Source organism: Thamnophis elegans, chromosome 6, assembly GCF_009769535.1.
Source record: "Thamnophis elegans isolate rThaEle1 chromosome 6, rThaEle1.pri, whole genome shotgun sequence".
NCBI classification, from domain to species: domain Eukaryota; kingdom Metazoa; phylum Chordata; class Lepidosauria; order Squamata; family Colubridae; genus Thamnophis; species Thamnophis elegans.
In genome coordinates this window covers 60275937-60301150 of record NC_045546.1, presented here as the reverse complement: position 1 = coordinate 60301150, position 25214 = coordinate 60275937, and the positions used below count along the sequence as shown (strand labels likewise).

General features: G+C 40.2%; 1 protein-coding gene across 2 annotated transcripts in view; it reads left to right on the top strand.

The window, feature by feature from the left end:
- USP9X (ubiquitin specific peptidase 9 X-linked) overlaps positions 1-25214 on the top strand; it is a 192375-nt gene that overhangs the window by 146416 nt on the left and 20745 nt on the right. For both annotated transcript variants that reach the window (XM_032219596.1, XM_032219595.1), the window contains exons 35-43: positions 921-1062; positions 1441-2191; positions 2804-2927; positions 10174-10399; positions 13994-14123; positions 15426-15611; positions 18337-18557; positions 22461-22549; positions 24712-24868. In XM_032219596.1, coding sequence (XP_032075487.1) covers positions 921-1062; positions 1441-2191; positions 2804-2927; positions 10174-10399; positions 13994-14123; positions 15426-15611; positions 18337-18557; positions 22461-22549; positions 24712-24868 — 2026 coding nt within the window. The remainder of the gene's footprint in view (positions 1-920; positions 1063-1440; positions 2192-2803; positions 2928-10173; positions 10400-13993; positions 14124-15425; positions 15612-18336; positions 18558-22460; positions 22550-24711; positions 24869-25214) is intronic.

The following is a 25214-nucleotide window of genomic DNA, read 5'->3' as shown; positions in this document are numbered from 1 at the left end:
TTTCAGCCGCTGATAAAATCATATTGAAAAACCATATGTACAGTAATAGTTTGTCTTTGAGCTTCCTTGTTTCTAAATAAAAATCAAAATGGAAGTGTCAGCCTCCGCTTGCTCCTGCTTCGGCTGCCATTGAAACAGGAAGGGGGCATGGTAGTCGTGGATGACAGGAAGCTTCTTCTTGTCCTATTTTGTATCAGCTTGGGTTTATTTGTTCTTCCATATTCCTTTGTTAGTAAATGTAACCTTTTATCAATTTTTATTAGCCTTTCTACATAAAGAAAATAGCAATGCATTGTTGCCTTTTATCCAATGGGTAGCTTTTGATTTATAATTACAGTTGTCAGTCTAAATTATTCTGCCTAAGTATATATTTTAAGTTTTCAGTATACATTTTATTCTATTTTATTCTATTCATAAAATTATTGTCAGCTGTGACTTCATTTAGTAATCAGGAAAGAAACTACTCAACTCCATTTGTTTGAAATTAAGTATACTTTTACTAATTATAAACGAACAGTAGCAAAGCTAAGCTGAATCTGGTTAATTAGGCGCGAAAGCGAATAATATAATGTAAATTCAATCCCCTCCCCTTGGCACCCCAGTCCATAGTCCCATTATAATGCACCTAACTGTCAGATGGGAGATAACTTCAAAAGTCATCACCAGGATGGAATGCTGGACAGTTAACCTTGGCGGGAAACTCCCTTCCTCCACATGCGCAGTAAGATGGTCAGTTCAGTGGCTAGAATCTTCCTCCAGCACATCAAGATTCCCCTCCCAAATACCATGCCCCCCCTCCCCGTTTCAATGGCAGCCGAAGCAGCAGCAAAGCAGAGGCTGACATCTATGTTGCTTAATAATAAAAGATACTTATTCAAAAATTCATTTAGCAAAATTAAATTATTTTTCTAACTTTACAGATATGAATGTGAAGAATCTTTTACAACACTGAATGTAGATATAAGAAATCACCAAAATCTACTTGACTCTTTGGAACAATATGTCAAAGGAGACTTACTGGAAGGTGCAAATGCATATCACTGTGAAAAATGCAACAAGAAGGTAATTTTGGCCTGCCTTTAGAACAATGCTCTAAATCTGTTTGAATTCAGTAGCAGCTGTCATTGGTCAGTAATAGAACAATGTAGATTTTGATTTTGTAAGAGAATTGAGAACTACTATTTATTATATTTTAGTCGGAATTTTAGAACATTTCTTAGAATGATGATGACCAAGATCTCTATTTTTTTAATTACAAAGACTGGTATATATCATCAATTTAGAGGTATATGACCATTGCTTCCTTAAGCATGTTATTTAAAATGTGTTTATATGAGCAGAGAGTTGATTATATCAGTTTGGTCAAGAAAAATGACTATAATTTTACTTAGAATTTGTTGTGTTTGATAATTTACAGTAATAACTGTGTTTATTTCCCAGGTTGATACAGTGAAACGCTTGCTGATTAAAAAACTGCCTCCAGTTCTTGCCATCCAGCTAAAACGATTTGATTATGACTGGGAAAGGGAATGTGCAATCAAGTTCAATGATTATTTTGAGTTTCCACGTGAATTGGATATGGAACCTTATACTGTGGCGGGAGTAGCTAAGTTAGAAGGGGATGATGTAAATCCTGAAAATCAACTAATACAGAATGAACAATCAGAAAATGAACATTCTGGCAGTACAAAATACAGACTAGTGGGTGTATTGGTGCACAGTGGTCAAGCCAGTGGTGGACATTATTACTCTTACATTATTCAAAGAAATGGAGGAGATGGTGAGAAAAACAGATGGTATAAATTTGATGATGGTGATGTAACTGAATGCAAAATGGATGATGATGAAGAAATGAAAAATCAGTGTTTTGGTGGAGAATACATGGGAGAAGTATTTGATCATATGATGAAAAGGATGTCCTACAGACGTCAGAAGAGATGGTGGAATGCTTACATTCTTTTTTATGAACGCATGGACACAGTAGAGAAAGACAATGAGCTTATAAAATATATTTCAGAACTTGCAATGACCACTAAACCCCATCAAATTAAAATGCCATCTGCAATTGAACGGAGTGTACGAAAACAAAATGTACAATTCATGCATAACCGAATGCAGTACAGCCTGGAATATTTTCAGTTTGTAAAAAAATTGCTGACATGTAATAGTGTCTACCTAAATCCGCCTCCTGGTAAGTTTTTGGATATTCCTAGTTAAAATTAATTACATTGTTATATAAAAATAGAAAGTATTTAATATTTTTCAGATCCCTGGATTTCATTTTTAATATTTTCAGTATCTCTTACCATTTTTTCCCTGAGATTAATTTTAAAATGTTTACTAAATTTATTTTCAATACACTATGGATATCTTATGATCATTATCTTCCATGTTCATTTTGGAACACAAAAAGCTAGATAAGATGCTTAATTGTTCTTGGAGAGCCAGTTAGATATAGTGGTTGAGGCATCAAGCTAGAAATCAGGAAACCATGAATTCTAGTCCCATTTTAGGCACAAAGCCAGCATGGTGACCTTGGGCCAATCACTCTCAGCCCTAGGAATGAATTGGTGGCAAACCACTTCCGAAAAACTTTGCCAGGAAAATTGCAGGGACTAATTTGGTAGTCATCAGGAGTAAAAACTGACTGAAATGCATGCAAAAAGTATTTTAGGTATCAGGCAGTATTGCTGGAAAAAAAACACTTGAAGTTGATTGATTTAAGAAGTATTTTGAGTCAGGCTGACCTTTTAAATTTCAGTACTTATGCACTTAATTGTAACATTCTACATTTTCTTTTTAGGACAAGATCATTTACTGCCTGAAGCAGAAGAAATTACAATGATAAGTGTTCAGCTTGCTGCTAGATTTCTGTTTACCACAGGATTTCACACAAAGAAAATAGTTCGTGGTCCTGCCAGTGATTGGTAAATTTTTACTTAAAAGTATTCATTAGTTATATCTTCAGTGTTTTAGTGTAGTTCTCATCAGTGGTGAAATCCAAAAATTCTCTGTACTTGTTGGGCGTGGCTTGGTGGTCATGTGACTGGGTGGGCATAGCCAACTTGATGTCACTCACTGTTACATCCAGAAGCTGCATATTCTGCCTTTCTGCAGCCAACGCTTTGAGTTTCCCTCCACCATCTGGCTTGACTGCCCAAGTGAACCTCGGAGTCTTCTCTTGCCCCGCTTTCCAGCCCGGAAACCACCCCCCCCCCCAACAAATCCTCTGTATAAACCGGCTACCTCATTTCTGAAAAGGCAGGGCGATCCAAAGAGGGAAGGGGGATGCTGCAGATAAGGCCACCTTCCACCCCAGCCAGCATGCCTCCTGTGCTGGCTCCTCAGGGCTTAGGGCTCCAAAGTAGCCCACTGGCTTCCCACCTGGCCACCTGCCTACTCTCTTTGCTGATGAGCCTAGCCGACCACTGGCACCACTCTGGGAACTTGGAGTCCGGCGCCCCAGGAAAAGGAGATTCAGCCGCAATGACGTTTCCCGCCAACAAAGAAGTGGATCAAGAGGCGCAGAAGCCACCACAGGGAGAGGGCCAGGCCTACGGCAAGCATCACATCACCACACTTGTAGTTGCGCAGCCGTCTGGAGTGGGACATAGTGTGAGCAGAGAGCCTTATGCAGACCCCACTGAGGCGGCCCTGGCCGAACAATTGCCGAGCCTCCCTAGCAATAGGCACTCTGGGGCCACCTTCCCTATCTTGCCCACTGCCTCCATGCGCTGCACTTGGAAGGGACCAGCACCCACCGCTCTTGCCACCCTCCCTCACTGCCTGGCTGCAGATGTCCACCTGCCCTCACGGAGCACTGCCACGGAACCGCTATTTGCTTTCTTCCTTCTGCCGCAAAACAAAAGCAAACAGCTCAATTTCTTCGCCAACAGGAAGCAGTGCTGCTGTCAAGTCTCCTTCTCCCAGAGCGCCGGACTTCAAGTTCCCAGAGTGTTGCCAGCAGTCACCCAAGCAGATCTGCAAAGAGAGTAGGCAGGGTGGGAAGCCGGTGGGCTGCTTTGGAGCCCCAAGCCCTGCGGAGCCAGCATGGGAGGCACACTGGCCAGCATGGAAGGTGGCCTTTTCTGCAGCTCTGCCTTTGCATAAACAGGGCAGGTGCATATGCAGCAGCCGCAGGATGTTCGCTTGCTCTCCCGGAGCACTGCCGCTGCCCATCTCAGCCCCAGAGCACTGGCCATCCACTGCTCCATAAAGAGCCAGCCGTCCACCAACTGGCCAGGCCAGGCTGGGCTGGACACTGACCTCGGAAGTCAAGCAGGCATGGGGGACCGTTGATAAGGCCGCGTGTAAAGCCAGCAAGCATAGCAGGGCTGCGGGGAAGGGAGTAGGCTCCTAGCTCCCTTCCCCGCGGTTGGACAGCCCCAACATGCTTGCCTGCCTTCCACACAGCCCTCTGCTTGCCTGTTTTCGCAAGCTGGCCACGGGGACAATGGGAAGGCTGCATGGAAGGCAGGCATGGCAGGGCTGCGGGCCATGGGGCTGGGTGAGCAAGTGGTGACCGCTGAACCGGTTTGGGGCGGAGCCAGCCAGCAGTCCCTACCGGTTCGACGACCCAGGCCCAATGTCTGCTACCGGTTCTCCTGAACCGGTCCGAACCAGTAGGATTTCACCCTGGTTCTCGTATGATAGTATTTTAATCGCTAATCAGTCAATACATACCATTTTAGTGCAAAGAAGACAACAATGGCAAATCACTTCTTGAACACTTTGCCAGGAAAATGGCAGGCACTTCTCATGTCCATAATTGGACATGATTAAACAGAATAGCAATAGCAGATTTTTTAGCAATAGCAGATTTTTATATACCGCTTCATAGGGCTTTCAGCCCTCTCTAAGCGGTTTACAGAGTCAGCATATTGCCCCCAACAACAATCTGGGTCCTCATTTTACCCACCTCGGAAGGATGGAAGGCTGAGTCAACCCTGAGCCGGTGAGATTTGAACCGCTGAACTGCTGATCTAGCAGTCAGCCTGCAGTGCTGCATTTAACCACTGCGCCACCTTGGCTCCTAAGGGAACAAAATGGACAGTAAGACCAAAAAAATTGTAAAGTTAGGGTTAATATATGTTTTTCTAATAATGCATAATGATGCAACCCGGTTGCAACCAATGCCGGCTTCGCTAACACGAGGGCTGACGGGATGAGAATGGGATCCAGGAGGAGGGGATGATGGAAAGGGAGGGGCCTGCTCGTTCTCTGTATCTCTCTTGCTCTCTCCCTCCCTCTCCCCCCTTGGGGCTCTTCACTACTACTTTTCTTTCTTCATGGCAACTTTTTGGAAATCCGGTCTGGCTGAGGAATGAGCGCAAGCTGCGGCAGAGGCTTCCCTTCGGGCGACCCTCCCCATCCTTCTTCTCTCGCAACTACAGACAGCCACAGAAAGACATAGAGAGACAGATACAGATAGAGGGGATGGATATAAGGGGAGTAAGAGAGCGAGAGAGAGACATAGAGAGAAACACAGAGAGGGAAGAGGGAAATAGCAGGAGAGAGACACAGAGAGAGAGAGATACAGAGAGGGGTGAAATAGAAGGGGGGGAGAGAGGGGGGGGAAGAGGGAGAGAGAGATGTCAAAAGGGTTTTGTGGTTCTGGGTGTTTTTAAACAACTGGTTCTCTGCCCTGGGTAGGCATGGCTAGGGGGAGGTCATGTGTCTGTGTGGGAGGGAGTGACATTGAGTTGGCCACACCCACTTTGTAGCTCCCGGTGTTTTCTGTGGGAATGTGTCCAAATGGCTCTTTGAGTGTTTAAGGTTGCAGACCCCTGGCCTAATCTGTTGTATATATTAACTCGGGATCCTTTGTTAGAGGGCATGATTTTGAGCATTTGCAGAGAGCTAAAATAATAACAAGTAGGTGAGTAACAACAAATGCCATTCAAAAAGAAAAATATTCATAATATAGTTTCCTTGAATGCCCAGTATAATTGCACCCACCCATCACCAAACACTAATAGATTTTCATTATATTTGAAGTAAAAGGTAGAGAAAAAAGAATAAGTGATACTTTTCTTTTCTTTAAATTACATCTTGAGAAGAGGGACCTCGTCTCTTCACACATAGAAATTCATTATATTAATAGGCCAGGAGAGAAACAGATACTTCCACAGTTTGTAAAGAACGTTTGCATATATTACCATTTCACTTAATGAGTATATGGCTCATAAGTGTAGAACAATGAAGCAAACTCCAATATCTCTTTAAAACAGGAACCCTAAACCCCCAGTTATCTGGATGTCAGGCTGATGGCTTTATCAGCACATTATATCTCATTTGTTCTGTGGCACAGTTATGGACACTGACAAATCCTCACCTTTGTACATCTATGCATAGTGCCATTTGGTGTCAATATACTTTACTCTTGAGTTAATCTTTTTGTTTTCATATCCAGTGTATTTTCCTCAGGCATTTCTAAACATTTGGGTTCAGTAATAACAAAATCCTCTAGCAATTTTTAAACTGTGTGGCTTGGCAATTAGTTTTACTACCTGAATTCAGCCTTGGTGAAGGACAGTGACACAATGTTTTATTCATTACTCACCCACCTGACTGCATCTATTTCTGACCCAGCCTTCACAAGTAGTGAGCTTTACTCACAAGTAAAACAAACCCCTTTTACAGCAGGTCAGTCACAGTCTTTTATTCATAGGAATGAACAAAAAAAGCAAATTAATTAGTCCCAACAAACCTGGGTTTATCCAAGAAATCCAAATTGCTTGTATACTAAAAACAAATGGTTGTCTGCAACAACCGGCCACTCCTATTTATTTCCCAGCGAGGGAGAGGTGTCTGCCTCTCCCTGAGACCCGGCTTACTGCTTTACTTTGCTCAACTCTCTTTTCCTTTGCGCATATGCACATCTGGGATAGGCCCCATCTGTTCCTCCCCTGAAGACAGCTGCCTCTCTACCTGGGAGAGGACAGAAGGCCCTGGCTCTGATGCTGTTTCTTCCAAAGGCCCCAATAGTCTGATTCTGCAGCTATCTCAACTGGCAGCTGATTGGCCACAACAGCTTCATTAACATAGAGAGACAACTAGTTTGTGGTCAACTCTATCATCAGCCCAGTCCTTGTGCATGTTTACAGTTAATTTAAGGTTGTATACATGTATACAATTAGTTAAGCAGTGCTCTTGAGGTATATGCCCAAACTCTCAAGTGGAATCATTTCAGATGGCATGGTCTGCCTGCCTGCCTGCCTCTCTGTCTGTCTATCGTCATGTGAAAAAGGAAGTAAGTTGTCTGGTTCTTAGTGATTCTTAAAAGTAGGTAAATACAACCTTATATGAACAACAACACATGACATACTACGCAATGTTATCATTTTTTTACAAAAAGAAACCAAAATGGAAAAGGCATGTGTGAAAAACGAAGTACACCCTTATTGTTCCATGGGAATGAAGAAGCTAAGTATCAGCCAAGTGCTGCTAATCTAGTTTCCTTGATCAATTGATCATCAGCAAATATGGCTACCTCTATAAAAGCCTAAGTTTTAAGAGTTTGCTGGTCTCCAGCATTGAGGTTTGTTAACACAATGCCAAAGAAGAAAGACAACAGCAATGGTCTTAGAGAAGCAATTGCTGCTGTCCATCAATTTGGGGAAGGTTATAGGACCATTTCCAAACAATTTTAAGTCCATCATTCTACTATGAGAAAGATTATTCATAAATAGAAAACATTCAAGACAATTGCCAATCTTCCCAGGAATGGATGGCCCAACAAATTCACCCCAAGGTCATATCATGCAGTGCTCAGAAAAATTGCAAAAAAATCCAAGACTTATTTTACAGACTTCAGTTAGCATGTTAAATGTTGAGGTTCATGACAGTACAATTAGAAAAAGAATGAAGAAGTATGGTGTGTTTGGAAGAGTGGCCAGGAGAAAGCCTCTTCTCTCTAAAAAGAACATGGCAGCATGGCTTATATTTGCAATGTTGCATCTGAAAAAAAACCCACAAGACTTCTGGAACATTGTCCCTTGGATAAGACCAAAGAGATGTTTGGCTCTCATGCAGAATGTCACTTTTGATAAAAATCAAATACAGCATATCAGCACAGAGATCTCGTATCAACCATCAAGGATAGTGGTAGAGGAGTGATAATTTGGGCTTATTTTGCAGCCACAGGACCTGAGCACTTTACTGCCATTGAGTCGACCATAAACTCTTGTGTATACCAAAGTATTCCAGAATCAAATGTGAGGCCATCTGTCTGACAGCTAAACCTTGGCATACATTGGATCATGCAGCAGGACAATGATCCCAAGCACACCAGCAAATCTACAACAGAATGGCTGAAAAAGAAAAGAATCAAGGTGTTGCAATCGCCCAGTCAAAGTCCTCAACCCAATTAAAATGCTGTGGTGGGACCTCAGGAGAGGTACATCAACAAATGCCCACAATCCTCAGTGAACTTAAGCAATATTGTAAAGAAGACTGAGCCAAAATTCCTCCACAATGATTTGAAAGAATGATAAAGTCATATGAGAAACAATTATTTCAAGTTATTGCTGCTGAAGGTTATTTATTCTACAAGCTGTTGAGTCATAAGTTATACTTGGTTTTTCACACATTCTCCATTTTGACTTTCTTTTTGTGAAGTAAATGATGACATGGTGTAATACATCACGAGTTGTTGCTCATTGAGGCAGCATTTTATCTATTTTTAATACTGTTAAGGATTAGACATGATTCCTAAAACCATATAACTCATGGTTAAAAAGAAAGGGTGCACTTTCTTTTTCACACGATTGTATCTATCTCATTTCTACATCACCCATCGTGCCCAAGTCACTCTACAATAAAAACATTTACTTTCTGCATTTGATTCCCACAGCTTTGTCAAATCTTTATTTTCATGTGGCAGGGGAGTTTCACTAGTTGTTAGATGTCAAAATCTCTTTTTTTGCTATTGCATTGCATTTCTGGGCTTCATGAATTGGCAGCTTTGGAGCGTTCTTTCCCAGTCTGTCTGTTCACCCCTTTCCTCTTGGCCATGAATGAAAGCTTGCTTCTCTGCAAGAGCTTTAATAACAGGAAAGCCAGATTATTTGTATCAACCAGTATATACACAGAAAATATTATTTGTTAATCCATTTTATTTTGTGTGAAGGAACAGATTTCTTATTATTAATCCCACTTATGTTTAAATAATCCAATATCTATCTATTCATAAATTCTTATCTCTAATCATAATATAAAATCTGTGCTTGGTTCCAAATTTGTTTTCTACATAAACCACAAATTGAGCTTGTTATATTTGTGGTTTATCAGATGTAACCAATATAAGATGATTCATTAAAATACTACATTTTATGTTTTTTAAAAGTCTGGATCATAATTATAATTAACTTGACTGCAGTGTATAGACTTAGCCCAGCTATCAGTGAATGCTAAGAGATACTACATTTGAAGTAAAAGATTAAGAAATATGTAGAATAAGGAAGCTGTACTTCCATCTAAACAACATTGAGAGAAAGAGCGTATGCACAGAATTTCTTTTATCACTTAAACCAAGAGACTCATTTTATTAACAAGCCAGGTAAGAGACACACTGAATGACACTGCATAAAGAATCTCTCTGTCTGCCATTTGCTCTAGTGGTTCATAGATATAAACAAAAGAAATTAATATTTTAATTGCCATATGATTCCAGCAAGATATAGCCAAAGCTTCATAACAATTAGCAAAGATAGTAAGAAGAATTTGCCATCATCAATTGACATGATCAGCAACTTGAATATTATCTACTTCAAAATAAACTGTCTATCATTTGAACATATACTGATAATATACAGATTGAAATGTGGCTCTTTTGATTTTGGTTCTAAGTGCCATCAGAGGTTCTGGTTTTGATTTCTTAAAACAGAACAATAAATACAGTTAATGCAAGCAAGAGTTTGAAGATGCTTAAGAAAATTTATTACATAGGAATTCTGGTTATTGTTAAAACATAGCAAAGTGAATGTAACACAAGAAAATGGGAAGGGAGCAAAGGAAATTTGAATGATTTTAGAAAAAGAAGCAGGAAATCTTCAATAGTACTAATTTTCTATAATATTACTTCTATGTTTAGTATGTCTTAATAATATTGATTACTTTTATATGTATAGTTCAATATTCTGGAAATGTGATATCTTTTAAATATTTTTTCAGGTATGATGCTTTGTGCATTCTCCTTCGTCATAGCAAGAATGTTCGTTTCTGGTTTGCACACAATGTACTTTTCAATGTTTCAAATCGCTTCTCTGAATATCTTTTGGAATGCCCTAGTGCTGAAGTAAGAGGAGCATTTGCAAAATTGATAGTATTTATTGCACACTTTTCATTACAAGATGGACCATGTCCTTCTCCTTTTGCTTCACCTGGACCTTCTAGTCAGGTATGTAACCAAAATACAATATGAAAAAACTAGTTTATATACAATAATATAATAACCTGTTTTGATATAAAGCATCATAGTTGGTTAACTAATTATGAATTCATGTAGCTTATATAGGTAATGGTTTATTGTGCATGTTCTCTCACTTAAAAAGATGAGAGAGGCCTGTAATTTACATCATAGGTAGACCTCAACTATGAGAGACAAAATGAGAAAACAAATCCAGACAATCACATTGTCTGATTTGGAAGGAATGTTTTTGCAAATTATGGTGGAAAATAAGTATTTGGTCACCTACAAACAAGCAAGATTTCTGGCTCTCACAGACCTGTAAATTCTTCTTTAAGAGGCTCCTCTGTCCTCCACTCATTACCTGTATTAATGGCACCTGTTTGAACTTGTTAGCAGTATAAAAGATACCTGTCCACAACCTCAAATAGTCACACTCCAAACTCCACTATAGTGAAGACCAAAGAGCTGTCGAAGGACACCAGAAACAAAATTGTAGACGTGCACCAGGCTGGGAAGACTGAATCTGCAATAGGCAAGCAGCTTGGTGTGAAGAAATCAACTGTGGAAGTAATAATTAGAAAATGGAAGACATACAAGACCACTGATAATCTCTGGGGCGTCACGCAAGATCTCACCCAAAATGATCACAAGAACAGTGAGCAAAAATCCCAGAACCACACGGGGGGACCTAGTGAATGACCTGCAGAGAGCTGGGACCAACGTAACAAAGGCTACCATCAGTAACATACTACGCCGCCAGGGACTCAGATCCTACAGTGCCAGAAGTGTCCCCCTGCTTAAGCCAGTACATGTCCGGGCCCATCTGAAGTTTGCTAGAGAGCATTTGGATGATCCCGAAGAGGATTGGGAGAATGTCATATGGTCAAATGAAACCAAAGAACACCATACCTACTGTGAAGCACGGGGGTGGCAAGAGCATGCTTTGGGGCTGTTTCTCTGCAAAGGAACCAGGACAACTGATCCATGTACAGGAAAGAATGAATGGGGCCATGTATCATGAGATTTTGAGTGCAAACCTTCTTCCATCAGCAAGGGCATTGAAGATGAAACGTGGCTGGGTCTTTCAGCATGACAGTGATCCCAAACACACCGCCCGGGCAATGAAGGAGTGGCTTCATAAGAAGCATTTCAAGGTCCTGGAGTGGCCTAGCCAATCTCCAGATCTCAACCCCATAGAAAACCTTTGGAGGGAGTTGAAAGTCCGTGTTGCCCAGGGACAGCCCCAAAACATCACTGCTCTAGAGGAGATCTGCATACCAGCAACAGTGTGTGCCAACCTTGTGAAGACTTACAGACAACGTTTGACCTCTGTCATTGCCAACAAAGGATATATAACAAAGTATTGAGATGAACTTTTGATATTGACCAAATACTTATTTTCCACCATAATTTGCAAAAAAATTCTTTCCAAATCAGACAATGTGATTGTCTGGATTTGTTTTCTCATTTTGTCTCTCATAGTTGAGGTCTACCTATGATGTCAATTACAGGCCTCTCTCATCTTTTTAAATGGGAGAACTTGCACAATTGGTGGCTGACTAAATACTTTTTTGCCCCACTGTATATAGCTGAGCATCATCATCATATTGGTGAAACCTCAGCATGGTGATGGATGATCTCATCCAACGATTTCATATAAATGTTGAACAGGGGCAAAGAGAGTACTGAGTCCTGTGGAACCCCGTAAAGCAGTGGGCAAGGGCTGGATCTCTCCCCTCCTATCAACATTGACTGAAAACAGCCGCAGAGAAAGGAAGTAAACCAGGATAGCACAGATCCTCCCACTCTCATCCACCGAAGCTGTCCCAGGACAATACCATGGTTGATGGTATCGAAAGCTGCCGAGAGGCCAAGTCGAGCAAGAATAGATGCACTATCCCCATTATTAACTTCCTGAATATTACTGGCAGTTGATGTGTCCTTCATATTTAGCTGATTTAGCTTGGGGAGGAAGAGATAATCACTTAAGTTGTGGGGAAAATATGAGGCAGGACTATTACAGGTAGTCTTCGACTGACGACCAATTGTTTAGTGATTGTTCAAAGTTAAAATGACTTTATATTTTTCACATTTACAACCATTGCATTTTCTCCGTGGCCACATGATCAAAATTTGGGTATTTGGCAGTTGGAATGTATTTTATCATAGTTCTACTGTCCCTGGTCATGTGATCACTTTTTATAACCTTCCCAGCCAGCTCCCAACAAATAAAGTCAATGTGGGAAGCTAAATTTATGTCATGACCGCACAATTCACTTAATAACTGCAGTGATTTGCTTTACAACTGAACTCACTTAACAGCTGTTTAGCATGGAAATTTTGGACTGAATTGTGGTCGTACATCGAGGGCTATCTGTAGCTAGATTGACTGCCTTGAGTTAACCAAATAGCAATAGCACTTAGATTTATCATATTGATTTTTAAGATGTAAATTTAAAAGAAAGTTTTTGCACTCTGCAGGCCTTCCAAACTCTCTGCACGCCTCGTTTTTTGCAAAAAAAGGGGGGGAGGGGCATGCAGAGCTTTGGGAGGTTTGTAGAGTACTCCTGGGGGCGGGGGGGGGGAAACGAGCAAAACCCAGCCCATTATTTCACAAAAACGGGCAAAAACAAGGGCATGCAGAGCTTTGGAAGGCTCTTAGGATGCTCTTAGGGGTTTGGGGGCAAAAATGAAAAAAAGGCCCGTTTTTCGCAAAAATGGGGTTTTCCTGGGGGCAAAAACGAGCAAAAATGGCCCATTTTTCGCTCATTTTTGCCCTCCCCAGCCCCCAGGAGCACTCTGGAAACCTCCTAAAGACTATGCACAGTCATTTTGGTGAAGGGGGGCGGGGTTATGGGAGGCAAAAAAAATGCTGTATTCAGTGTATAAGATGCACCCAGATTTTCATCCTCTTTTTTTGGAGGGGGAGAAGGTGCGTCTTATACTTCGAAAAATAGCGTATATACTGCTTCATAGTGCTTTTATAGCCCTCTCTAAGCAGTTTACAGAGTCAGCATATTTCCCACAACAATCTGCGTCCTCATTTTACCCACCTCAGAAGGATGGAAAGCTGAGTCAATCTTGAGCCGGTGAAATTTGAATTGCTGAACTGCAGCTAGCAGTCAGCTGAAGTAACCTGTAGCCTGCAGTACTGCACTCTAACCACTGTGCCACCTGAGCTCTGTGCCACCAATATATATTTTGTGTTTGAATGTGTAATGATAAAAAGGTGGAATGTTACCATCTTTATTATTGTGGTTGGTTGCCCAGTTAGCCAGATGTTTAAACTGAATTTGCCTTTTTATCCATCTATCAAGACTTTGCTAAAAACCCGAGATAATCAGATGTTGTTTGATTATAGTTGGTCAGATAGTTATTCTTTCTCTACATTATATGCATACAGCGTGCATACATTACACTAGATCTTCACAGCAGTATAAAATAGTTAATATGCACTTTCATTACATTGTGATTTGAGATTTGTTCCTAGTCCAATTGGTCCCTTAAAAGGTTGAATAAAACTAATTATGTTCTAATATGATTAGCCTGTAAATAAAAATTAAACTTGCCTCATCTTTATAGGCATATGACAATTTAAGTTTGAGTGACCATTTGTTAAGAGCTGTACTGAATCTTCTTAGAAGGGAAGTGTCTGAGCATGGACGTCATTTGCAGCAATATTTCAATTTGTTCGTGATGTATGCCAACTTAGGTAATTTTCTGTTTCTTTCTAAAAACAATTAAACTAAATGTTCAGATAATTTCATTTGATTATGCCATATTGTTCCATGTTTCCCTTCCCTTTGAAATAATCTAATCTCATTCATGCGAGTTTTTTATATAGCCCATTAAGTGTTGCAGAAACTCTTTTATAGTGAAAACTGAGGGTTTTTAATTATCTTCTGGAAATTCCCTCCCAATTCTTCAGTGAAAAAAAATCAGTAATTGGGAGGCTTTTTTGAAATATGTATTACCAATGTACATTTGAATCCAAGGCTAGAGGGAGTATTAAATGTTTTCTAAACTTTAAAGATGGAGAAAAAAGAACTGGCACGCTCCAAGTTGCACTGATTATAAACAATGCTACCTATCAGGATCCTGGAAGCACACCTCCTCTGTAACAATGCCTACCTTCTGTCCCTCCCCCATCCCCAATTTAAGTGGCACCCACCCTTCTGGGATTTCAAAGGGCTTTAAAGTCCTGGCTCTTCACTCAAGCCTTTGGAGAGAGCAATAGATGCTCCATTTTGTTCCCCTCTGCCATCGTTGTATCTTTGTCTGAAGCTGTTTTTATGACTTCTGTCTTATTTTTTATGTTTTAAGAATTGTAAATTGTGTAGTCACTGAAAGTTTGGTGGTGTATAAATTTAATAAATTATTATGTGTGGATAATTTGCAGTTAGAGCCACAGTCTGATGGAAACTTAATAATTCAAGTCCAACCAAGGATGTAATATTATTATTCAATTTTTATGCAAGCACATTTGGTAAAATGCAAATAAACTAGTAACTGGATACTTCTTTTAATGAAGGTGAAGCAGAAAAGTTAGAGAACTTGGAGAGAAAGGAATAAAGAACCTTCAACTTGTGCACCTGACACTCTATTGTATCTTATTGAATGGGAAAGTTTTGTTTGCTGATTTGAGTGATTTACTGGTTGTGATGCATAACTGGGGAGATTTGAGTTTTGGTAGATGTATCTAATTTCTTGACATATGCATGGATATAATTTGCAATTTATTTCTTCTGGGATGTTTTCCTGACATGACACTCTTAATTGATAGATTTCAGATATCCATGTAGTCCTCATTCAAATGCTAATTAGATTTGATCCTGCTTTGGAATCTACTAGGGTCAACTAGGTTTTGCTGTCTAGTTACGTTCACATTTCCATTTCCCCCCCACATATGATCCAATGATTGAATTATGATATGTATGAGTTTTTGTAGATAATACTTTGATAAAATATAATTAGATTCCTAATGATTTTTCCTTTTTATCATCTTTCCATTTAGGTGTAGCAGAAAAAACGCAACTTTTAAAATTAAATGTCCCTGCAACATTTATGCTTGTGGCACTGGATGAAGGCCCAGGTCCTCCAATCAAATACCAATATGCTGAATTGGGCAAACTATACACTGTGGTGTCCCAACTAATCCGTTGTTGCAATGTGGCATCACGAATGCAGTCTTCTATTAATGGTACTATTTTGCAGTTTATAAAATAATGTATTTAGTATGAAACTGTGCAATGGAATTTGGATAAGCTTTGCTACATGTTTCTAATAGATTTAATAATGAAAAATTTAGATGATAAGTTTAAATAATGAGAAATTTAAATCATCTGTTATGCTGATAAGAAATTTTGTTACTGTTAGATCTTACTGAATATGTTATATCAATATTTGTATAGACTGATGTATATTCTGTACTGAGGTGAGAGTGATCAGGTTCTGAGGTGGTTTCTTCAGAAACGGCATGAATCAGTTTGAAGTAGAAAATTGAAATTTTAGTTCTTAGATTTGATTGCATTGTACAACTGTGCATTTGGTGAATGCTTCCACTTAGAAGCATGGACTGCATTCTGTCCTTAGAAGAAGTACTACAGCTGTGTGAAAAAGTCCTGCACGCTTTCAGTTTTAAGCTGTATTTACATTTTTAATCAACTTTTCACTCATAGAAACCACGCAAAATTATTACTTTGATGAAAATTTCTGTAGTCTGATTGAGATGCATAATTTTTATTAATATAACCAAAGTCTTTTTAAGGTTTTGAGTGATTTTATGTGCTAAAACTTGAATTTTCAAGAATGTTAGGATCAAAAGTAGCCAATCAGCAGCGAGCTTTGGCTGGCCAATCAAAATGCATAGAGGCTAAATCTATGAGCCAATCAATGTTGTCATACTCTCTGACTAAATAGGCCTGAAAAGCATCGAGAAATTTAATTTAGTTCTGGCTGCGAGCAAGGATGAAGGCCTTTGTTTTCACCAGTACTGAGCAGCGGCATCGCATCATTGTGCTTCATGAAGAGGATTACTCCTGTACAGAAATAGCCAAGAGAGTGAAATGCCATCACACCACAGTGAGCAGAGTGGTTGAAAAATACCCAATAATTGGTTCAGTTAATGACAGGCTCCACTCTGGAAGACCAAGAAAGTCGACAAAACGGCAAGATCGGGCTCTGCAACGCATTTTGATGGCTGACAGGAAGCTCACCTCACCTCAGATTACAAGAATTTGGGGTGAAACATGTGATGTAAAAGTGTGCACAAGCACAGTGAGTCACAGACTGCTTGCCAGAAGGCTTAAAGGTTGCAGGACTCAAAGTAAACCTTTGCTCGCAGACGCTCTTCGCTCTCGTCAACGTGCATGGGCCAAGAAGTATGCTAAGTGGACCAACGAACAGTGGGCCAAGGTCATCTTCAGTAAGGAGAGCAATTTCTACTTGACTGGGAATCAGTGCAATAAGTATGTCAGAAGATTTCCAGCTGAAGAATTTAGGCCATACTGCCTGAATCTATCTGTGAAGCATCCATTGCACGTAATGATCTGGGGCTGTATCGTTGCTTCTGGTATTGGTCAGATACAAATCGTGCAGGGAATCATGAATTCCAAGCAGTGTGTTGAAATCCTGGAAAAGACCATGCTTCCTTCAGCTCAGCAACTTGTAGGGAAGGACTTTTACTTCCAGGATGACAACGCTCCTTGTCATTGAGCCAAGTCCATCCAGCAGTGGATGAAGAAGCATGGTGTTTGACTCCTGGATTGGCCAGCTCAGAGCCTGGATTTGAATCCAATTGAGAACTTGTGGGTCAAGATTGGTTACGAAATAAGCAAGAAGCATCCGAAGACCAAGCAGGAGCTGATTGAATCCATTATTGCAGCCTGGCACCACATTGTCATCAAAGATCATGTGCAAAGGCTTATACAGTCTATGCCAAAGCAATGCCGCCTGGTGATAAGCAATACTAATTTCATATTAGTAATCATGTTTGCTTACTTAAACGGTCTTTTTCAGAGCCACAAACAATAAAAATGTTAACAAAACACTAGCATCAGCCTTAGTCATTGCAACACGTATGCCACTGAGTATGCATCAGTTAATCTGTTTTTATAGTATTGTAAGTATGCAAGAAAATTCACAATCCCAATCCAAACAGCACCAAATTGCAAAAAGCTTATGCTTTTCACTTAAAAACCACCAGTATTTATTTAAATATAACAATGCATGGCAGTTGGCATAAAATATCATAAAATCAATGGCCTATCCAAAAAATGTCATAAACCGTAAAGTTTGCAGGAGTTTTTCACACAGCTGTAGCTTTTACTTAAACATCAGCTTCCTTGTGTTAATTTTGTCATAATTTGAATTATACTTTTAAATAAAATTATATTATTAACTTTGCTAGTAAATAGAAATCAATGCCAGTGATAAAGCTTCCTTTTACTGTTGTTTTAATACATTTGTCAAGTAGCATTGTCAAATAGCTAGCTCCAATAAGATTCTGGAATGACATTTTACATAAGTAACTGATGTTCCTGCAAATAATTGCTACAACTTCAATTATATATGTATCTTTGTTGCAGTGTTAAATCTAGGTCAATCCTGGGCATTTTACAGCCTGTGGGCCTCATCCAGTCCACATCTGGCCCTTTAGCTATCTCTGACTGGCCAACAGTGATTGTGGGTAGCAAGGCAGCAGTGGGGGGGAGGGGGCATGGCAGTCCTCCTCAACTGTTCCGGTTTCTCATGTGGCCCCTTGGGAAAATTAATTGCCCACCCATGATCTAGGTAAACACCTGTGCAAGAGTTTTCTGTTAAATAGGAGATAAGGTATGTTTGTGTGTGAGCATGGGTTATAGAAGTTGATGTTATTAATATATATCATTAAGAGCAAAAAGTAAAGTACTGCATACTTATTTTAGGTAATCCTCCACTTAGCAATCCATACGGTGATCCTAATTTATCACAACCAATAATGGCACTGCAGCAAAATGTGGCAGACATTTTATTTGTGCGGACCAGTTATGTGAAAAAAATCATAGAAGATTGTAGTAATTCAGAAGAGACTATCAAACTACTTCGTTTCTGCTGTTGGGAAAATCCTCAGTTTTCATCTACAGTTCTCAGTGAACTACTTTGGCAGGTAAAAGCAAAAAAGTGTATCCTGTGGAAATGGTTTTGTCATATCATTGTTACTGATATATGTACGGTTTGATTCATATCCATATAAAATATTTGTGGCCCACATCTCAAATATATTTCCAAGCAAAATGGCTCCAGCATATTAAAACAAGTAATTAATAGCAGAATTGAAGTTTCTGGATCAGCTCACGGGAATTGGTTTGGTTTATGTCTTTTGTCGCACTGAACTTTAAGAACCGATTTTTACTGTTGAAGAAGCAACTTCAGTGCATGGGAAGCAATTCATAAACAGTTTTCATGCAGTTTAATTCACACTATATGGCAAAACTCAATTAACAAAGGATTTTACATGACATAGAACAGTGATGGATGGTGCGTGCCCCACCCACCTGTGCATGCATGCATGACCCTCCCATGTAGGAGGGAGTTTTTGCCCTCCCCAGGTTCCGGAGGCTTTCCTGAAGCCTGGGGAGAGTGAAAAACAGACCCAACGGGCCAACTGGAAGTTCAGAAACAATCTTTATATATTTTATTTATTTTATATATTTTATTTATTTTATATATTTTATTTATTTTATATATTTTATTTATTTTATATATTTTATTTATTTTATATATTTTATTTATTTTATATATTTTATTTATTTTATTTATTTTATTTATTTTATTTATTTTATATATTTTATTTATTTTATTTATTTTATTTATTTTATTAATAGAATTTATATGCCGCCCAATCCCGCAGGACTCCGGGCGGCTTACAAAAAGAAGAGGAAGAAAGAAATTATATATATATAAAAAGACAGATTTAAAAGCACCACACATGCATTCGTTCTAATCGGGGCTGGACCTCAACAATGAGGTCAACAGCCCCAGGCCTGCCGGAATAGCCAGGTCTTAACAGCTTTCCTGAAGGCCACGAGAGTGGGTAAGGTCCGGATCTCTGGGGGTAGCTCATTCCAAAGGGTCGGAGCAGCCACAGAGAAGGCTCTCCTCCGGGGAGCCGCCAGCCGACATTGTCTGGCTGACGGCATCTGAAGGAGGCCCAATCTGTGGGATCTCACCGGCTGCTGGGAGGTATGTGGCAGTAGGCGGTTTCGCAGGTACGCTGGCCCTAAGCCATGTAGGGCTTTAAAGTTAATAACCAACACCTTGAATTGCGTCCAGAGACCAATTGATAGCCAGTTCAGTTCGCGGAGGATAGGTGTAACATGGGTATACCTCGGTACACCCAATATTGCTCGCGCGGCCGCATTCTGGACTAGCTGCAGTCTCCAAACGCTTTTCAAGGGTAGCCCCACGTAGAGCGCTTTGCAATAATCTAGCCTTGAGGTGACAAGGGCGTGAGTGACCGTTTGAAGTGCCTCCCGATCCAAATAGGGCCGCAATTGGTGCACCAGGCGAACCTGGGCAAAGGCCCCCCTGGTCACAGCCGACAGATGGTGTTCCAGTGTCAGCTGCGAATCCAGGAGGACTCCCAAATTGCAGGCCCTCTCTGAGTGGTGTAAATTTTCACCCCCCAGGATTAAGGATGGACTGTGTAGGCTGTCCTTCGGGGGCAGCATCCAAAGCCACTCAGTCTTATCGGGATTGAGTACAAGTTTGTTCACCCCCATCCAGATCCTGACAGCTTCCAGGCATCGGCACATCGCGTCTGCTGCTACACTGAGCTGGCACAGGGCGGAAAGATACAATTGTGTATCATCCAGATATTGATGGTACTTTACCCCGTGCTCGCCCAGCAGCTTCATGTAGATGTTAAATAGGAGGGGGGGCAAGACCAAACCCTGTGGCACACCACATTTAAGGGGCCTAGGGGTCGACCTTTGCCCCACGACCAACACCGACTGCAACCTGTCAGAGAGGTAGGAGGAGAACCACCGTAAAACGGTGCCTCTCACTCCCACCTCCTCCAGCCGTCACAGAAGGGGGAGGGCGAAAAACAGCCCAATGGCCCAACCAGAAGTTCATTCCCTAACTTCCGGTTGGGCCATTGGGTCTGTTTTTCACCCTCTGAAGGTCCAGAGACTTTCCTGAAGCCTGGGTAGAGCGAAAATGGCCTCCCCCGGCCCTCCGGAAGGCTGAAAATCAGCCGGAGCTGAGGGCTGCTGTGCCGGCAAATATGGCTTCATGTACCACAGGTTTGCCATCACGAAGATAGACCATATTTCCACAGTGGTTTACTTAATTTGTATAATGAAATTATGACATAAATGTCATGCATTAAAATGATATAACTTTCATTATGGTGTCTTCATGCACATGAGCTAAATTGCTGTAATAATGAAACTATATATAATGCACATTTGTAAATAATGGAGACCTTCCCTTCGCAGTCAGTCATTTAAATCAAAGTTTCACTGTACTGTCAAAACAACTGAATTGAATTGAATTGAATTTATTGCACTTATATGCCGCCCTTTTCCCCGGAGGGGACTCAGGGCGGCTCACAATCCAAGTCAGGGAAGGGGATACAGATAAGGGATAAAAAGACAAACAAAACAATACACAATTTAAAAGCACACAACAACCATACCATTCGAGGGGGGGGCAAAAGCTCTTTAGCCCCAGGCCTTTCGGAACAGCCAGGTTTTAAGGGCTTTGCGGAAGGCCTGGAGGGTGGTGAGGGTTCGAATCTCCACGGGGAGCTCGTTCCAGAGGGTCGGAGTAGCCACAGAGAAGGCTCTCCTCCGGGTAGTCGCCAGCCGGCATTGGCCGGCGGATGGAATTCGGAGGAGGCCTAATCTGTGGGATCTAATCGGTCTATTGGAGGTAATTGGCAGCAGGCGGTCTCTCAAGTACCCAGGTCCAACACCATGAAGGGCTTTATAAGTGACGACTAGCGCCTTGAAGCATATCCGAAGACCAATAGGCAGCCAGTGCAGCTCGCAGAGGATAGGTGTTACGTGGGTGAACCGAGGTGCACCCACGATCGCTCGCGCGGCTGCACTCTGGACAAACTGAAGTCTCCGAATGCTCTTCAAGGGCTGCCCCATGTAGAGCACGTTGCAGTAGTCCAGTCTAGAGGTCACAAGGGCACGAGTGACTGTTGTGAGGGCCTCCCGGTTCAGGTAGGGACTCAATTGGTGCACCAGGCGAACCTGGGCAAATGCCCCCCTGGTCACAGCCGACAAGTGGTGTTCGAAAGTCAGCTGTGGGTCCAGGACTCCCAAATTGCGGACCCTGTCTGAGGGGCGTACTGTTTGACCCCCCAGCCTGAGAGATGGAAAACTTGGCCAATTAGTAGGAGGGAAACACACCAGCCACTCGGTCTTATCTGGGTTGAGTACAAGCTTGTTAACCCCCATCCAGACCCTAACAGCCTCTAGGCACTGGCACATCACATCAAAAAACAAAAACCATAGTTAGCTGCAATGTTGCTGCAGTTCTTGGTTTGGTATCGTAGTACAGTATATTCACAAGTTGACTCATCTATATTTTATTTTATGCTTTCAAAAATCAGAAACCATAATCATGTATTAGTAGAACTAGAATATGAATAGGAGAAAGAAAAATAGACTTCCCCAAATTTAGGATAATTGATTTGTGAATTGAACGTGAACTAATCTAGTGGAGAAGTATAAAACATTGGAAAATACTTGTGTATTTTTAATATTTTTATTTTAATAAAGAATGTTCCTAGAATTCAATGATTTTTACACACACACACACACACACACACACACACACACACACAATTGCATATGGACATATACATACCTAGACTCAGAGGCATATGTACATGAAGAGTAATTAATCATGCAATTATAAAATCTTATTTAAAACATTTTCCCAATAGTTTGTTATGACCCAAAAAAGTTCATAATACTAATTCATGATACATATTATTTGTGATAATACGTTTGAATTATCAGAAGTTGTATGTAAATATTTTCCTTTCAAGGTTGCTTATTCTTACACATATGAACTTCGACCTTATTTGGATCTACTTCTCCAAATCTTACTAATTGAGGATTCTTGGCAGACTCACAGGTTAGCATTTGAGATTCTTGGTCTTTTCTTCTGTTTGAAAATCTACTAGAAGCCTAAAACTAATTATTAACTTGCCTAACAAAGGCAAATTCTATTTCTATAACAATGTAAATTATCTATTTGAGCAAGAGATATTCAGGTGACAAGGGGTACCCTATTGCCCCAGAAAAAGGATCAGTTAATAATTGGATGGGATTTATTCAAAGTCAGAATGACAGATTTGAAATTTATGTATGCATTTGTACTGGGGGTGGATGTAATGGATAATTATATTTCTAAGACAAAATCTCTTTATTCTTCCTAACATTTAAATATTTTATTGGTAAAATATAGTAACTAAAGATATGTCAAAGTGAAACTGAAAATATAGCATTGCTAATATACACTGTGTGGACAATTATTGGACAACTATTAGTCTGCAGAATTATTATGCAACTAAATGGAAAACGAACATTTGTCCATCTCACTTGTTTATTTGCATCTAAGGTGAAAATAATAAAAAAAACAACTCAAAATGTACAGATAAACATTTCTGACATTTCCAAACAAAAAATCAGTGATCAATATAGCCACCCTTCTTTTCAAAAACAGTCATAAGCCTTCCATTCACAGAGTATGTCAGTTTCTTGATCTGTTGACGATCAACTTTTTGTGCAGCAGTAACCACAGCCTCTCAGACACTGTTCAGAAAGGTGTAATGTTTTCCTTCACCGTAAATGTCCCATTTAAGAAAGGCCCACATGTTCTCAATAGGGTTTAGGTCAGGTGAGGAAGGGGGGCATGTCATTATTCTTTCATCTTTAAGGCATTTACTGGCTAGCCACACAGTGGAGTACTTTGATGCATGCAATGGAGCATTGTCCTGCATAAAAAACATGGTGGTCTTGAAAGATGCAGACTTTTTCCTGTACCACTGCTTGAAGAAAGTGTCTTTTAAAAACTGGCAGTAGATTTGAGAGTTGATTTTGAGTTCATCTTCAACTCGAAAAGGTCCAACTAGCTCATCATTAATAATGCAAGCCCATACCAGTACCCCACATCCATCTTGCGAGCGCCTGAGTCAAAGTGGAGCTCTGGGCCTGTTACTGATCCAGCCACGGGCCCATCCTTCTAGTCCATCAAGTCACTCTCATCTTATCAATCCATAAAACCTTTGAAAAATCTTGTCTTCAGATATTTTGTAGCCCAGTCTTGCCATTTCAACTTATGTGTCTTGTTCAGTGGTGGTTGGGTTTCAGCCTTCCTTAGCTTGGCCATGTCTCTGAGCACTGAACACCTTGTACTTTTGGGCACACCAGGTATGTTGCAGTTCTGGAATATGACAGCACTGGAGGATAATGGATTCCTGGTAGCTTCACATTTGATTCTTCTCCAATCTTTGACAGTTAATGTGCGTCTATTTTCCTCAAGACGTTTCTTGTGACCCTGTTGACTATTTGCAACAAAACGTTTGATGCACCTGTGATCACAAATACTAACTTGCCTAATAATTGTGCACACAGTGTAATAAAGAATATACAAAAGAGTAGTTAAAAGTAGTAGGATAGAATTAGCTCAACCCTTTAACATATCATTAAATCTAGATAGATAGAAGATATATTGCTCCATCTTCTCATTTTAATAGTTTCAGCACAATGGCATTTATATAATAGGTATTTAATATTCTGCTATTTAGATGTCTTAATGAATATAGATAAGTGGATATTCTATCAATATTAGTTACAGTTTCAGATATTAAAGGTACATGAATTATGATTTTTGTTGCTTCTTAAGTTGGTCCTCTGCAATTATCTTCCAAGATATTCTGTGTTCCCTTTTATTTATTATATAACAGAAGTTTCTGCTAATATTAAAGTGATACTCATCTATGTTAAATTACAAAGCTGCTTGCTATTTTTTAAAACAAATCCAAGAAAAGTGAGGAAAGGTGGTTTTAATGAATCCTTCCTTCTTTTGTAGCTCAGAGTAGTAATGAAAAAAATGTTAGAAATTAGCATAAATTTGCCTTTGCTGAATATCAGTTCTTTCATTGTGAAATAACTGGGTCTATTCCAGAGGACAAGTTGAAAAGTAATAAAACTACCTTTTTATAACAGGAACAGTTATATAGATTTTTAGCCTTTGGGAAATTCTGATCTTTTGATTTGTTTGGGTTTCCTAAGGATTCACAATGCACTTAAAGGAATTCCAGATGATCGTGATGGGTTGTTTGATACCATTCAACGATCCAAGAACCATTATCAAAAAAGGGCTTACCAGTGTATAAAATGTATGGTGGCTCTCTTCAGCAACTGTCCTGTGGCGTATCAAATTTTACAGGTAATTGTTTCAATATTGTTTGTGTGATGCTCATTGAAAGAAAAAAACATGGATTGATGGAGCCTTTTTTGGTCACAACTGAATTCTCAACAGAATAAACTACCGTATTTTTTGAAGTATAAAACACACCCGAGTATAAGACACACCAAGAGGTAAACAAAACAAAAAAACAACTTTTTGCCCTCCCCGGTCCCCTGGAGCACTCTGCAGGGGGCTGGGGCGGGCAAATACACGATGTGTGGGGGGTCGATCATCCTAAAGAGTAAGTCTTTTATCGATCTTAAATCCACTTTTCTCTACCCCCTCCCCACGGCAGGAGAGGACTGAACATATCTCTCTGAACTTT